The 17,661-nt window shown below is 33.4% G+C and overlaps 1 protein-coding gene across 2 annotated transcripts; it reads right to left on the bottom strand.

Moving 5' to 3' along the window:
- Positions 1–2,035: 2,035 nt before the first annotated feature.
- On the bottom strand, positions 2,036–17,246 carry LOC143205219 (polyamine-transporting ATPase 13A3). Of its 2 annotated transcripts, XM_076418366.1 has the most exons (18): positions 17,052–17,240; positions 16,869–16,998; positions 16,587–16,817; positions 16,295–16,529; positions 16,033–16,237; positions 15,766–15,979; positions 15,599–15,710; positions 14,938–15,538; positions 13,349–13,423; positions 13,014–13,292; positions 12,842–12,959; positions 9,532–9,710; positions 9,278–9,478; positions 6,357–6,563; positions 6,208–6,292; positions 5,883–6,150; positions 5,617–5,818; positions 2,036–2,352 (listed from the first exon to the last, which is right to left on the bottom strand). In XM_076418366.1, the coding sequence occupies exons 2-18, from the start codon at positions 16,888–16,890 to the stop codon at positions 2,200–2,202; spliced, it is 3,387 nt and encodes a 1,128-aa protein (XP_076274481.1). In that variant the 5' UTR covers positions 16,891–16,998; positions 17,052–17,240; the 3' UTR covers positions 2,036–2,199. The 2 variants fall into 2 exon arrangements, with proteins under 2 accessions (XP_076274481.1, XP_076274480.1); XM_076418365.1 differs by having other exon boundaries at positions 16,869–17,246.
- Between the last annotated feature and the right edge of the window lie 415 nt (positions 17,247–17,661).

Raw genomic sequence — 17,661 nt, 5'->3', positions numbered from 1 at the left:
CTGTTTTCTTTTTACTTAAATTAAATTAAATATATTTATAAAAGGTTAAATAAATTAGACATCACTGCATAGTATAAAACAAAGTCGCCTTTTCTGTCCCTATATCCCTATGTGCGCTTAAATCTTTAAAACTACGCAACGGATTTTGATGCGGTTTTTTTCATTAGATAGAGTGATTCAAGAGGAAGGTTAACATGTATAATACATGCATAATATACTAAGGCAACATTGCTAATTTTAGAGGTTTCTAACGTGATGTCGTAAATTAACCTATTTTTTTAGGCTTATTTAGCAATTAGCAAAAACGCTGCCTAACCCTACGAGTTAGATCAAATTAATGTACTACAGTATTGTACACCATAAAAAGGTCTACAAAAAAGTCCGCGATGGTATATGTTTATCTTTTAGGGATAACCCACATTAACCATTTTTATTGTTTACTTTTTACGTGAAAAAATGGCTTATTTACGAAGCTATTTTAAGCAATACGACATTAATCTTTATCGAATTAAGTACCTTAAATACAGTGTGCAATTAATATAGATCAATATGGTTCCTTACAGCATGTAAATTAAACAAATATTTTCGGAGATATTACAAATTTAAAATTTGCGTTTAAAAATGTGTAATGTAATAAAAATTGTATGAATTTAGATATTCCAAAGATAGCAGGAAATCTTCATAGTAAGTATAGGGGAAGAGGAATTGTTTTACTCCAAATTTAATGCGTGCAGGCCAAGGGCAGTAATGAATGAACCAAAAATACTGGATCGATTTTAATCATGTTTTCATTGAGTGACATAGGCATATATATTTTATGCCCGTGCAAAGTCGTAGCGGGCCGCTATGTTTTTATATACAACGTTCATATTTTTTCTGTAGTGTATTTAATTTAGTATCAGCATTGCACCCGTGCGAAGCCGGGGCGGGTCGCTAGTAATATATAAATTTAGAGTAAAAAACAGTAAACTTAGTTAAATTTGAATTTCAAGGGATATTTTGGGTTATTTTTGAGAATATATGTTATGCTCTTCAAAAATACGAATAATTTACAAGAACTATAACTTTGATTTTGTTATTGTAATATTTATATATTGTTTTATTTTCTAGTTTTTCCTTTCAAAATTATTTTTAATTGAAAGTTTTTATATTACATTGAGTCTCAACGGATATATTACGTTAATTTGTGAATTCAAAATAATTAATTTGAATTCATCAAATCTATATACAATTTGCGATAACTGGCAACGTTGCAAATTCAAATCCTTATGGACATGCCGTGATTCTACACAATTTGGCTATTCTAAGTCATAGAAAAAAACTTTGCACCACTACTTACCATTGCAGTTGCACACCCCTGTTCTAAGTCTTATAGAATCAACGCTTCGTTACTTGTCATTGTGACGGATCAAATTTCTATTAAATTTCGTTATATAATTTCTTTTTTTTTTGTTTCAATTAAATTCTTTTAACTATATTAGGAGCCTTTTCGAAATGAAAACTGCTCTCAGCCTTATTTGTACCAATAATACTTTCCCTGACTACAGCAACTAAGTACCTCGTAGTACCTTGTTTTACAATCTTTGTACGATATTTCGATTGCTTTTATTGGTACAAATCCAGAGTTGAACACCATTTGTCCACGCTAGGTCTCAAGAGTTGTTGGTAAAACAAAAGCTGATTATATACTGACCTGGCTGAATATCTACAGTACATTTTTTGTACCTCAGCTTCGCAAATATTCCCCTCGAACTACCTACTAACTCATGACCTGCTAAAAATATTTAACTCTAAAATTCTCTCTAATTTCTCTTTAAAATTGTTAACTATGAACAAATAATACTTAAAAAGCTGCTGAATATTCTCCCGAAGTCATAAAATGAACAATACATTTCAAAATCAATTTAAGAGACTCCAATAAAATCAAATTCTATGGTTGGGATGACGCTTTAAATTGTAAGCTTAATGCCGAGGACTTCAAAGCTAACCTTGATCCTCTAAAAAAACTCTAATTGATAAAAAAGACACTCTAAAATAACATGAAAAACAATATATTATGAAAAATAACAATTTTCATTTCTGATAAAACATATATCTGTATATAAAAGTTATATGATTAAAAATTGATTATAACCAACGCATTTATTAAACTATTGCTATTTTATGCATATATTACATGGTATAAAGTCAGGATAAAATCTAAGAAGCAGATTCCATTGGCTGTTGTAACAATTCGGCTACCTGGCGGAAGTTTTGATCGCTCAATAACCTTTTGTATTTGTTCTTCGGTATCTTCTTACGACGAATACACTGAGATACCTTCTTCACCCACGTTCGATCGCCGACGAATATCTGAAAAACAAAAAATGTGTATCACTACATAGTATAAAACAAAGTCGCCTTTTCTGTCCCTATATCCCTATGTGCGCTTAAATCTTTAAAACTACGCAACGGATTTTGATGCGGTTTTTTTCAATAGATAGAGTGATTCAAGAGGAAGGTTTATATGTATAATACATGCATAATATACTAAGGCAACATTGCTAATTTTAGAGGTTTCTAACGTGATGTCGTAAATTAACCTATTTTTTAGGCTTATTTAGCAATTAGCAAAAACGCTGCCTAACCCTACGAGTTAGATCAAATTAATGTACTACAGTATTGTACACCATAAAAAGGTCTACAAAAAAGTCCGCGATGGTATATGTTTATCTTTTAGGGATAACCCACATTAACCATTTTTATTGTTTACTTTTTACGTGAGAAAATGGCTTATTTACGAAGCTATTTTAAGCAATACGGCATTAATCCTTATCGAATTAAGTACCTTAAATACAGTGTGCAATTAATATAGATCAATATGGTTCCTTACAGCATGTAAATTAAACAAATATTTTCGGAGATATTACAAATTTAAAATTTGCGTTTAAAAATGTGTAATGTAATAAAAATTGTATGAATTTAGATATTCCAAAGATAGCAGGAAATCTTCATAGTAAGTATAGGGGAAGAGGAATTGTTTTACTCCAAATTTAATACGTGCAGGCCAAGGGCAGTAATGAATGAACCAAAAATACTGGATCGATTTTAATCATGTTTTCATTGAGTGACATAGGCATATATATTTTATGCCCGTGCAAAGTCGGAGCGGGCCGCTATGTTTTTATATACAACGTTCATATTTTTTCTGTAGTGTATTTAATTTAGTATCAGCATTGCACCCGTGCGAAGCCGGGGCGGGTCGCTAGTGTCCAATAAACAGCTAATGTTTGTAATGCAACGTTGCCGCACCAATTTTAAGTTTCCTTTAATTTGACTCTAACAACAAAATAAAATAATGAAGCAAAAATAACGTTATAAAATGTAATTTATTTAACTTTATTTATTAATGCGTATTTATTGAAGGACTTAAACTACAGTTAATTAAACAACCTCAATAGTTTGTAGTATAAAAGGGATGACGTATCAGATTCCCCAGGCAAAGACCACTAGATTAATATCTTGCCACAATCTAGACCGAGGCCTACTGAAGAGACACATATTTGCCAAACAAAAATAATTTAAAATAAAATACTTAGCCTATTCAGGTGTACCAGCATGATCCTGAATGAACGCAAAAGGCCGAGCAAAGGTATTTAGGGCTGGTATTCAGAAATCGACCAACCTAGCACAGCTTACATCAATTTCTTACATCAAATCTTTCAACATACAAAAACTCATTTTCAAACTAACAAAATAATGAATTCAGATTAACATTGTTCTCATTTGGACCAGGTAAATGTAAAAATTAGTTGAGGAAAATCTAGCATAAAAGGTACAAGAATCATACAAGCTAATGTACCCGTGAATATAACTCAAACAACTATCCCCAATGTAAGTGGCTCCCTGTCTCAAATGAGTGAAAGACGATTTTTATCGATAGGTCTAATAGCAAAGATTGCTGATATGTCTAATAGCTACATGTCTATCAAATTTCAATGATTAATTGCTATTTATTGAAAAAATTATTGGTCATGAATCAAAAACTAGATTACAAAGATTTAAACAATGATAGTGCGAAATTTCAACACAACTGTCAGAAATCGTTCATCTTTTGTTGGTGATATTTTAAGTTATCTCTAAAAATGGTTTTGTTTTAGCGAAAATAAGTGACAATATTTTTCAAGTTGAGTTGGGATGGTAAACATAAAAGCCAAATAAGACAAAGAAGTATACTGATACTAATTTAAGAAATTTCACAACAAAAAATCGCAATTATATATATTTAAAAAATATATTTGATAACTTAGCAAATTATTAGGGAAGTAAACAATGAATTTATGGTAAGGAAGCAATAATTTTTAAGTAAAGAAATTTATAGAATTATTTCCATTGTTGAATGTATGACAGTAGTTTTGAACAATTCACTACGTGTGACAACCGTCATGGGAGGACTCAAATGCTTTAACCCTCCTCGGTACACCATTGCTAAAGCAGCCACAAATATGTATATCAGACATAAAAAGTATTCGTTTGTTATTTTCTCCAAAAAAAAAGTTGACAACCATAGTCATGGCTGCCATGATAATGAAAAACAGAATTCAGAAATTAAAATATTATATCCAAACAAGTCAATTTATAAAGACTGTTGACGCAATCATAGTTATTTATATTTAAGCAAGTCGTTTAAATTTACGTTTACAAAAATTATAATGTTTTTCTTTTTTATTGTTTAGGGGTCTAATTTATTAAACCATTTAATTGTTTTTATTGCATTGTATCGAATAGCTGGTGAAACTAAGCCAACCAAAAAGGCACGAAGTAAATAGAACAAAGGTGTCCAGCAAAAAGTATATCCTATCGGCTCGTTGCCGAGTGTTTCGGATAATGGGGGTTCAAGTACTGAGGCTAGACGAAGCGTGTCAAAAGTTAGACCTGGTAGAGGAGTCCTTATGGAGCCTATAACCATAAACTTCAAGCCGTGTTCTATTGTGTGAGAGGTTTCTAGTTGAAAGAGTCCTTTTCCCCGAAATTCTGAACTTATCGTGGTAGAGAAAAGCGTTTCTTGGACTAGTCTTGTCCGCCACCACCAAGAACTCCAGGGATGAGCTTCGACGGTAACGAGAATCAGAATTTATGAGAATTTGCAAGAAAATGTCACGAATGCAAGAAAGGGTTGACAAGAAAGGGTCGGTAGAGGATTTGACGAGAATTGAACCAAGACCAGAAACAGCAAAATGTCAAGAGACAAAGATATTATCAGAATCAGAATGAAGCAAGAACTGTAGAATCCGTATCGTGTATATAATAATCAGTTGGGTCCGATGATTCAGAATTATCCAAAACCAGGCATCAGATTTAGTAAGTCCTTTCCACCTAATTCATAATTATTTTCACCACAATGTATTGATTTAACATCTTTGGATGTATATATTTTTTATATTATTAATTTAAATAAACAACTCATCTTTAGGTATTATTTTACACCAAGAAGAGAGAAAATAAATTGTGTTTGATTTACAACTTTGTTTTCTCTCCAACAACTCAACGAAAACTACATCGAATAATATGAGCATTTGAAATAATGAATTGTGGTTCGTTTGTCAATCAACGAACTACAAATAACTCAGTACATACCTCAATACAACCAGCAAGCAGAAAATGAATCAGGGGTAATACTAAAAGCTCATAACGAAATCGTTGCTGCTTAGGCGTGACATGATACATCAACTCCATTATATCCGCCATTTTTTCGCATGGTGCTATCATCAGCCACGTGGAGAAACTGGTTAATCCAATAACGCTGATCAGAAACCAGACATTTGTGATAGCAGGTTCCCTGAAATACATTTTAAACCGTATGTAATATTAGCAGAACTGTGAATAATAAAATGTTAATATACCTATAGGGTCGTCCTTTGGAAAAATACCATGCCATAATTACGTACTGATGAGAAGAGACACTGAACAGTACTGTATTCTCCCACGACAGGATTATTTCGCTTTTGCTCTTTGGCGGAATGGGATGGAACCACTCTTGCTGAAATAAGAAATACAAGGCGACCAACTGAACAACACCGCAGGAAAAGACTTGTAGTATTAGAGGTACTAGATTTTGGGACGATATCAATGAGGATAACGGTCTCTTGCTCGATAAATCTCTGCACGGACCTTGAAAAGAATACCTCCAACTAAAATAGAATAGAAACAATTATCTTATATACCAACCTTGTCTTCCCATAGTTACGGCAAGAATAGTTGTAATAAACAAGTCTATATAGAGAAATTGAAAATCGCCAAGGTTTGAATGGTACTACACATAAAAAAAAACAATTTTTTTAACTAAAACTATTCATAACACACAAAAATTTACTTACGGTGTACAAAATCAGCACGGTGAAAAATTGAATCAAACTATATATAGCCATGTACTTGAATATGGCGAAACTGGTCACTAGAGAACAACGACCCTCCGATATAAGTTTCGTTATGCAGGACACGTTCGGTATCCCCGATGTAAAGGGGGCAGCAACACTGGCTTCCGCGGTGGATAACGAGACTCCGACATGGGCAGCTTTCAAGGCCTACGATCATCGGAAGTAATTATTTCAAAAAAATTATCAGCCAAGGTGTGTCGACCACCGAGAAAAATATCGATACTTTTTTTGTAATATAACAAATCATTTGAAAGTCCCCGGCCTGCCATAGTAAAATACATTTTTCTTTTGGCAAAATTAACTTTTTTATTAAACATAATTACTTTCAAGAGTGATACACTGATTATAGCGACCCTCCAACTTTTCGATACCATTTTTGTAGTACGATTTGTCCTTTGCTTCAAAACAGGCCTCAGTTTCGGCGATCACCTCTTCATTCAACGAAAATTTCTTCCCAGCGAGAATTCTTTTGAGATCTGAAAACAGGAAATAGTCGCTGGGGGACAGATATGGAGAATGCTGTGGATGAGTAAACAATTCGAAGTCAATTCATGGATTTTTGACATGGTGCATTGTCTTGATGAAGCAGCATTTTTTTTTCTTCAGATGCGACCGTTTTTTTTTTGGCGATTTGATTTGGATCAAACACTAACTTGAGTTGATGACACCACCGAATCATCAACACGTCGCTGTTTTTGGTCAAAAGTAAGCTCGCGTGGCACCCACTTTGCACAGAGCTTTCTCATACCCAAATATTCGTGAATGATATAATGTACACGTTCAATTGATATCTTTAGAGTATGTGCTATTTCATTCAATTTCAATTTACGGTCATTCAAAATTATTTTGTGGATTATTTAAATGTTTTCGTCGGTAACAACCTCTTTTGAGCGTCCACTGCGTTGACCGTGTTCAGTGATCATTTCAGCACGTCTAAACTAAGTATACCAATCCTTGATGGTTGATTTTCCTGGGGCAGTGTCGCAAAACTCGGCATCAAGCCAAGTTTTTGCTTCAAGTGTATTCTTTCCCTTCAAAAAGAAATATTTTATCAACACGCGAAATTCCTTTTTATCCAATTTTTCACAATAAACAAAATTGCTTCACTCAAAATTCTATAATTCACAAACGATAACGATCCGACAGCTGCCAAATTTATACACGCATCTTTGAGGGTTAGGAATAACTAAAAATGATATGGATTTAATTCTAGTAGCGCCATCTATGTGTCAGGCCGAGGATGTTTCAATTGACCTGTTTAACTACAATAACGTCAATAACGTTTAAGCTCCGTAGAAGAACATGTCCACCAGTCTATATCAATAATTGTTAACTCCCGCAAGCAGAGGATGCTAAATATCTTGGAATGCACTTAGATCGACGCTTAACTTGGAAGAAGCACATACTCACCAAACGAAAATAACTTGGACTTAAACTCTACCAAATGTGTTGGCTTATCGGGCGCAAATCCAAGTTATCATTAGATAACAAAATAATAGTGTATAAATCTATACTCAAGCCTATTTGTTTATATGGAATCCAACTATGGAGAACCGTTAGCAAGTCTAATATATCATTCGTACAACGGTTCCAAAATAAAGTGTTGCGTGCCATTGTTGATGTTTCAAATGAGGTAATACAACGCGATATTCCTCTAGAACCAATAACGAGTGTAATCCAACGTGTTTGTGTGAAGTACATCTAAAGAGTGTCAGTGCATCCCAATGTACTCACTAATCAGCTGAATATGCGAAGTGACAGTGAAGTGCATAGAATAAAACGTCTAACACCATCCAATCTGATTATTGGACAATTAATATAGTACTTTATACGGGAGATCACTTAATGAAGTGATTTTCTACATGCTGAGTATATCACTACATAGTATAAAACAAAGTCGCCTTTTCTGTCCCTATATCCCTATGTGCGCTTAAATCTTTAAAACTACGCAACGGATTTTGATGCGGTTTTTTTCAATAGATTCAAGAGGAAGGTTTATATGTATAATACATGCATAATATACTAAGGCAACATTGCTAATTTTAGAGGTTTCTAACGTGATGTCGTAAATTAACCTATTTTTTTAGGCTTATTTAGCAATTAGCAAAAACGCTGCCTAACCCTACGAGTTAGATCAAATTAATGTACTACAGTATTGTACACCATAAAAAGGTCTACAAAAAAGTCCGCGATGCTATATGTTTATCTTTTAGGGATAACCCACATTAACCATTTTTATTGTTTACTTTTTACGTGGGAAAATGGCTTATTTACGAAGCTATTTTAAGCAATACGGCATTAATCCTTATCGAATTAAGTACCTTAAATACAGTGTGCAATTAATATAGATCAATATGGTTCCTTACAGCATGTAAATTAAACAAATATTTTCGGAGATATTACAAATTTAAAATTTGCGTTTAAAAATGTGTAATGTAATAAAAATTGTATGAATTTAGATATTCCAAAGATAGCAGGAAATCTTCATAGTAAGTATAGGGGAAGAGGAATTGTTTTACTCCAAATTTAATGCGTGCAGGCCAAGGGCAGTAATGAATGAACCAAAAATACTGGATCGATTTTAATCATGTTTTCATTGAGTGACATAGGCATATATATTTTATGCCCGTGCAAAGTCGGAGCGGGCCGCTATGTTTTTATATACAACGTTCATATTTTTTCTGTAGTTTATTTAATTTAGTATCAGCATTGCACCCGTGCGAAGCCGGGGCGGGTCGCTAGTAGGAAATAAACATAACAAACACAATACTTATTAGCCTCTGGGCAGACTGTGGAACTTACCAAGAGTAATAAAAAAATATCGATATATTTTGTTTTAATTCCTATAAGTTCTCACTTACCCCACAATCATTGGTACCATCACCCACCATGGCAACAACATAATCCAATTTCTGAAGTTCCATGATAACCTGGGTCTTTTGATCCGGTTGAAATCTCGCAAATATCTTCGTTCTGACTATTATATTGGGAATCAGCTCTGGATAATGACATTTGATCTTTATCCAAGTCTTGCCGTCGATAGCAAAATAATTGTTGGTTTCCTTAAAACGGACATTTAAAACGGTACTACTAAATGAGGTGTTTATAAAAGTACCACGTTGTCTATGTTAATGATATTGTCAACACGCTGACCTATATTTACGTTTTCGAGTGTTATTCTGGGCATATCATCGGTATCGGTAGTTTGGCTAGTACTAATTATAAATATATTGTCCTCTCTACCGACGATTTCACAGTTTCTGGCAACAGCTATTGCTGTCATCATATGATCACCTAAAAAACAATGACATGACAATTGAACGCCAACGATTCGGCAAATCTAACCAATCGGTCTCTCATTTAACATATTTGTACCACTATAAACCTAAGAAGTCCTCATTCATACCATTTATATGTGTTGAAATCAAATCTTTGAAAAATAAAACAAGGTTCGCTAACAAATACTTAAGATTGAAAAGAAATAATTGATAGGAAAGATAGGCACGGTATCGAGAATCTTTTTTAAAAAACCACTGGGACGTATAAACAGTCAGCTACATGAAAAATTGAATTAATGAAGAATGCTTGACTGTAATCCGATAGCTTTCAAGCATTCAACATTCCTTGCCTAAATCTAGCTAAATCTTAAAAAGGATACGTACTGGATACGAGGGTCACTATTAATATTTCGGAAAATGGCAACACTGTCGTCATGTGAGTCCATCTGACCGTTCCATCGTAAAGTTTGATATTTTGACGATATACGTACTCAGAACATTTTGTCGCACGGAGGCTATTTGTTTATTTTATATTTAGTTTAAAGTTTCGTCCCGGCAAAAAATGGAACTGAATCGTCAACATTTTCGTGCGATGATTTTTTACGATTTTCGACGTGGATTATCACAAGAGTTCATCAATCAACTTAATTTGACTTTTGGCGATGAAGCTCCATCAAAAACCACCGTGTATCGCTGACTCCATCAAAAACCACCGTGTATCGCTGATTTAGTTAATTCAATCGTGGTCGTAGTTCGCTGTACGACGAGTTTCGTGAAGGTCGTCCAAAATCGGCTGTTGTGCCAGAAAACATCGATGCTATGTACGAAATGATTAAGCAAGATCGTCATGTCACCTATTGTGAGATTGAGGCATCCCTAAGCATTAGTTCCAACAGCATATATGCGATTTTACATGAACACTTCGCTGTGCGAATGTTATGTTCTGGTTGGATCCCACACAATTTGACAATCGCTCAAAAAAGGCTTATGTCGATTGGTACAAAGAAATGCTTAAGAAATTCAATCGTGGTGCTTCGAAAGCTTAAGAAATTCAATCGTGGTGCTTCGAAAGACGTTTATAAAATCGTAGCAGGTGAACAATCATGGGTATATTCGTATGAGCCCAAAAGTAAGCAGCAGATGACCCAAATCCAACAAAAGTTGTTCGCACATGAAGCACTTCAAAGAAAACGGTGGCCTGTTCCTTCGGAAAAACTGGTCATATTGCAACAATGCCTCTAGAGGATCGTAGAACAGTAAATTCTGATTGGTACACAACTATTTGTTTGCCAGAAGTCTTCGGTGAAATAAGGAAAACAAACAAGAGACACCGGAATGTTCTTCATCATGACAATGCGAGCTGTCACACATCGGCTCAAACAAGAGACTATTTGAGCACTCAAAACATCGAATTGATGGGTCATCCGCCGTACAGCCCTGATTTGGCACCCAATGATTTTTCTTTGTTCCCATCCGTGAAGAATAAACTGCGCGGTTAACGATTTTCATCGCCCGAAGAAGCTATTGAAGTGTTCAAAAATCATGTTTTGAAGATACCCCATTCGGAATGGAATAAATGCTTTAAAAATTAGTTTAAGCGTATGCAAAAGTGTATCGCTCATCGTGGCGAGTACTTTGAAAAACAATAAAAATATATTCGCAGCTTAAGTATTTTTTTCCTATTCCCGAAATATAAATAGCTACCCTCGTAGTATGATATCGAATTAGTAAAATATTAATTTACCATCAACAATCAACCTTCTATACCGAATTAAAAAAAATCACAGATCGTCAGTATTCATCTATATTAAAACACTGCCATGTGAGTATATGTTCCTGTGTGTAAATATCCTGCAATCGTCAATCTCAACTTTGATCCCGTATTGATATAGGGTTCCATAACTTGAGGAATCCTTGGTTTACCCTACTGATATTGTGTTAGAATTATCACATTTCAATGTGTAAATAACTGCATAAATAACTTAAGGACCTCCGGTACTGCATTATAACCTGTCCAATAAAACAGCAGTTTATAAAAACGCAAATTTCATTAAACTCGGGTCGGATATTTACTTCTGAATAATGTATAGTCCTTCCAATAAAATATCTAATACACGTCAACACCGTCGAACGTATTTGCCAAATTCAGTTTATAAAAACGTAAAATCCCTTTTAAACTCGGAGAATTTTCCTTTCTTATTTTACTAATTAGCATTACTTTAGTTAAAAAGAGACAGAATGAAATCCGATGGGTCCGAACATGTAACCAAATCAGTCCATAAAATTGGATTTGTGCTGATACTGATCAACACCGTTGCCATATGTCAATATAAATATAATAAAACAGTTCTAACCTGCAAACCGAGTTTTGGCTGTTTAATTAACTGCAGTTTTTTAAGTCCTTCAATAAATACGCATTAGATGTACCATGATATTAAAATAAATCTTATTTTATAACGTTATTTTTGTTTTATTATTTTATTCACATTAGTATTTTGTCAGAGGCAAAATAAAGGAAAACTTAAATTTGGTGCGGCAACGTTGCATTATACATTTTGATGCATTGGATGTTTTATTGGAAGGGCTATAAGCTGATCGGTCTATAAAATTCGATTTGGATTGGTACTGCTGGGCCACGCCGCCAAATATCCGTAAAATTCTTAAAAACATTAGTAATAGCAATTAGAGGTTAACGTTAATAAACCGGTAAACGTCAACCTACAGTCAAATTTGATCGTGACATACTGACGTTATAAATTTTGATGGCCTAGTCGGCTGTTTTCATGGACGAGAGAATTTTGAAAATACCTCAAGTTTGTAGATCATTTAAGTTTAGAGGTTTTGAAGTTACCGGGCCATGTCCTACCCCAGCCTACTGAATTTTGTGTAAGTTCAAGCTGTACTATTCAAATTTTACTTTGAATTGAAACGGTATACCATGGGAATTTAGGTAGAAACAAAGCAACGTAGGACATCAAAAGTTAACTGGTCCACGATAATCACCTCACTCCATGCTCTCAGAGGGTTATGTTCGAAATTGAAAGCTATCCAGAGCAAACTAGGACCCATTTATCTTTAGGATCTTTAGGAAGCACAACGCGCCGTTGCCGATCTGATCATTTTGCCGCATCGTTCAAGAAATAATACCTGTAATCATAACAGAGCCAATATTCGCTCTATATAAATCCCTTATCACGGACACGGTTTCCACTTTCAACGGGTTCTGCATGATAATGAATCCCAACAAATATAAATCGCATTCTATCTAAAAATAGCGGCTAATTAAACGAAGAGCCAAACCAATCGGGCTAATACCTACCGAATCTCTCTTTATTTTCTGGGCTTCCACCCATCGGAAGTCTGCGGGCAAACGTTTATAAGCCAGAGCTATGACCCTGTAACCGTTTCTGGTAAACAATTTGAGCCTCGATTCGAAATCCTCCGGTATACTCGACGGATCGCATAATCCTAGCAATTTTTCGGGCGCGCCCTTCGTGTACACAAAAGTTTTCTTTTCGAGATTTTTACATATCACAGACATACACTGTACCGCGGAGGAAAATGAGAATTCCTTGATGATGCCCAGTTTATAGTCACCCTAAAATCATTTCGGTTTTACTTTAACTATCGTCGATTGTCAATAAGGGAACATACCTTATCGGGACTGACAACTGTAGGAGCGAGCATGTCAAAACGGGTGTTTTCGTTAGTACCAGGTTCTTCAAGATTCTAAAAAAACGCATTATTATTGTATATTGTTGAATATTACTGTTGTTATTCTCACAGAGTATAATAATGACTCGGAATGGACCCAATTTTGCTTTAATACAGGGTGATTTAAACGAAAGAATCCGAAGAGAAAGCATCAGAAACTTTGCACAACTAGGCTCATACCTATTTCGTCAAAAAGAAACAGTCTTCATCGGTCTAGAAGTTTTTTTTTGTACAAATATTAAGCCGCCCAATTTCCCAGATCTCAATCCTCTCTATCAGTCCATCTAGAAGCAAAAAGCTTCTAAAAATATTAATCAAATAGAGCGACTAGTGACTGGTATGTGGAAATATGTGTTAAAGCCAAAAACGTTGATTGCGAACAATTATTCTGGCTGCTTTTGTGTTGCTGTTCTTTTTTTAACTGTTTAATGTATTGCCAATGAAAAGGTTCACCTTGTATGAAAATTACTTAAAGATACCTATAAGTCTATAGAGCACCTATAAGTCTATCCAAAGTAGCACTTAACGCACGTCATCAAAATGATTAATATATTGCCTATTACAGTTTGCAAATTTATTTTAGAATTTGATTAGAATTCATTACAGATGTATTGCTCTTCATGCTACAAAAACAGAAATCCAACAAAAAGATTCCAACAAGTAGTTAGGACACTGAATAAACTAACGATAAATAAAATGTTATCAGAATGATTTGACAAGAAAACTCATCAACGAAGGAAACAAGAACTAAACATAAAAAGGTATGTTCTGAAACGAAAATAAAATACATTACTTGGATGTATAGCGAAAATGGTTTCGGAAAAAGTTCAATGTAAATATAATAAAATAACTCTAACCTAAAAAGTAAAGTAAAAAAGTCCTTCGACAAATATGCATTAGATGTACTATAATGTCAAAATGAATTATATTTTATAACATTTGTTTCATGTTTATTTATGTTGGAATGTTTTGACTGTATGGTTGGAATGAACCAAAGCTAAAATACAGTAAAATGGGTAAAATTTGACAACATTGCACCGTTTTGACATAATCAATTGAGGTGACGTAAGTTCTTTATACTTTGCATAAACTATGGTGAGGTCGCGGTTTAATTCATTGCTTAGATCTAAAATGCCTTTACAAAAAATACTCAAAATTAAGGTTCATCCTAAACGAAAACTACTAAAATTTGGAGGACTTATTGCCACTGCTTTTGTTTTAATTTGTGCCTGATTAAAAGTTTTAAGTCACATTTAAATGTTATTTTAATGCCCAAATTTCAAGTTCACCCTGTATGAAAACTTGTCAAATTTTTATCGCTGATAAATAGTTATATTTGTTAAGTATGTTTTCGAAATACTTAAAATTTAGGCCACTTCGTAAGAAACAAAACTATTACTGGAATTTTTAACTCTTATTATCTGTTTTTGATCTAATTTGTTGAAAGGTCACAAAACGTTAGTTAACTTTGTCTTTTTTTTAATGTTTGAATATTTAGTTGTATAATAATAAAAATTGAAAATACTCACCCACATAGTAAAATTGAACATATTCAAATCGAGAGGATCACCAGTGAGCTCACCATTAATTCTTGTTAAAGAATGACAACTGGCCATGCCCTGTTCTAATAAGCCGTAATTACGTATTTTATAAACATCTAATACCAAGTCATTAAACTGTCCACTAGTGCAGGGCAGTACCGAATGCAGGTCTAAGGTGTCATGGGTTAAAGTTCCAGTTTTATCGAAGCAAGCCAACTTGATTTTTCCACACATGTTAATTCTTGGTGGGCTGATGCAAAAGATCTTTTGTTTCTTCAGCCGTGATTGGCTGTAAACTGTCCCTACAGTCATTGCCGCTGGCAAAGCCGGTGGTACTACTATAGTGATAATATCCAAAGTTCTAATTATTATTGTTACAACATTGGCATGTCTTTGGATGTATAAATACAGGCAGTAGGCCACTCCATTTAGAGCAATAGAGAATAGTACATACACAAATTTGAAGGCATCAGAATAAAATTGTAAATTAACAGGTGTGGGAAACAAAATACTCTTTACTAAGTGTCCTTTAGTGGTATCAAAACCAGTTCTTAATACCCTAGCCAATACATTTGCACCACCATAATACCTGGAATGATAATAACGAAAAATTTATTAAAAATAATACGCATCCCATCCCATAACTCACCTGGTTTGTAGGATATAAGTTCCGGAAAATAAGGTATGCTTTTCATGACGCTTTATATTATACAGCTCTGTCTCATGAGGTATTTCTGTTTTGGTAAGTGGTACACTCTCACCTAAACCGATATAAACTTGAAATCAAATGTGTTCACATACAAATTAACACTGTACCAGTTAACACACTCTCATTCACAATACATTGGCCTGTCAACAAAACAGCATCACAAGGCATTGTATAATTAGCCGCTGGGAGTACAATCAAATCACCTGGTACAAGTTCTTCAGGAGAGATGTTTAAACATTGCTGATTACCAAATATTGTCCTTAATACTGATACTTCATAACACTTGGAAGATTCAACAATGTCATGTAAATTTTTACTTTGCTAGAACAATAAGCAATTAGTTTGTTCAAAAAAACAATAAAATAAACATTTACCTTACGTGTCTGTATTAAAGATGTAATACTGGAAAATAATGTCAAAACAACAACACAACCTGCGTAAATTATATAATCATCAAAACACCATAAAGCAATAGAAAAGGCTTGAAAAAGGTAAAAAGGGTTAAAAATTTCTTCAATAAACAACCTCCAGTATGACTTTACTACAACCTCAATTTTATTAGGGCCAAATAGAGCAAAACTAAAATTATTATATCCTTGTTATGTAGGCATGATAGCAGTGGTATGAAAAACTTACATTTCATTATAATTATCTTCATTTAAGCTATTATTATCTTTAGCAAATTCCTCACAAGTTTTATTATCCCATACCAACTGATCCAAACTGCAAAAAACTTGATTTTCAACTATCCAGATATATTTTGTATGTTGATGACAAAAATATCTTATTGGTTTCTTTATATTAAAACCATTTATATCAACATCAATTGCCAACACGAGCTCTATGCTGTAATTATTGTGATTATCTCTAACTAAAATTATAACATGGAACAATCAAATAAAATAAATAATAATTTAATTAAATTTACCTAACAGATATTCTGCATCTGACAAAGCAGATGAACTGTATACAAGCTGGCACTTTGCTTTTGGATAAGATTTAAAAAATACATAAGGAATACCAAGAAGTATAATATTTAAAAAATTATACACTAAATATCCATTTTTTGATTTTTTGAAACTTTGTATATGGCACAATAACTCTTGAGTTTCTTCATTGTAAATACTTTGAGATGTATTGCCATCAATTTGTTCATACCCTAAGGTATTAACTTTATACTGTTACTTCAAAAAAATGTTCAATTACTTACCACTTCGTGAAATAAAAGACATTATTTTGACCTTTTATATTGAATTTTAAACTTTATTATATATATCGGGTATTTTTCTTATACATCATAACATTGAAATTATCAACACAGGAAAAGGCAATCTCAACCACTGTAATAGCAAAGTCAAACTTTTTATGACTAATTACCTATTTATTTGTATACATTTATCACAACCACAAACAAGACATCTTTTAAAATGCTGGTTCATAGATAACAAATTTTAAGTAAATATATTACTGACTGCGTTATCACAAAACTGCAGTTTTGGTGTTTTAAACGATTAAACCACAGTATTAATTTTGCTCAAAATACTATAAGTGAACCAACAATATTTACAATAGCAATTGTCTAAATTAGGGATGCAGGAAAAATATCGATATATTCACTTTTTTTTCAGAAAATATCGATATTTTCTTGCACGAAATATCGATACTTTTTAGCCAAAATGTTTCGATATTTTTTCAGAAAAAAATATTATTATTATAAACAATCCTTGGAAAAGTTAATTTTATATGATTTAAATTTTCCAACGCTAGTATCAGCGAGACGAAGATGTACATATTCCTTCAGGTACTGACTGTAAAGAAGAAAAGGAAAAAAGTAATTACTGAATACTACTAACATGCAATTAATAATTTCATTTTAAAGGAAGTAGAATTACATTTATATTTAAATGTTCTTGGATCTGTAAACATTAATAGAATTTTTCTATGGAATGGAATAATACCCTACAAATTTTCCCAAAAATCATATTTTAATATGTTAATTTTTT

This window comes from Rhynchophorus ferrugineus, unplaced genomic scaffold (assembly GCF_030347505.1).
Source record: "Rhynchophorus ferrugineus isolate W39M unplaced genomic scaffold, kcgeb_rfMv2 rfM11, whole genome shotgun sequence".
Classification (NCBI taxonomy): Eukaryota; Metazoa; Arthropoda; class Insecta; order Coleoptera; family Curculionidae; genus Rhynchophorus; species Rhynchophorus ferrugineus.
Note: the sequence above shows the minus strand (reverse complement) of the source record. Positions and strands in the feature narration are given on the sequence as shown.

What these genes read in the sequence shown, in the direction of transcription:
- LOC143205219 (XM_076418365.1), bottom strand. Translation starts at nt 16,890, where the DNA reads ATGTCTTTTATTTCACGAAGTG. An exon ending in GAATGAGAGTGTGTTAACTG is followed by an intron (nt 15,711 to 15,765) that starts GTACAGTGTTAA and finishes ATATCGGTTTAG; the next exon opens with GTGAGAGTGTACCACTTACC. An exon ending in AGAAAATAAAGAGAGATTCG is followed by an intron (nt 12,960 to 13,013) that starts GTAGGTATTAGC and finishes CGCTATTTTTAG; the next exon opens with ATAGAATGCGATTTATATTT.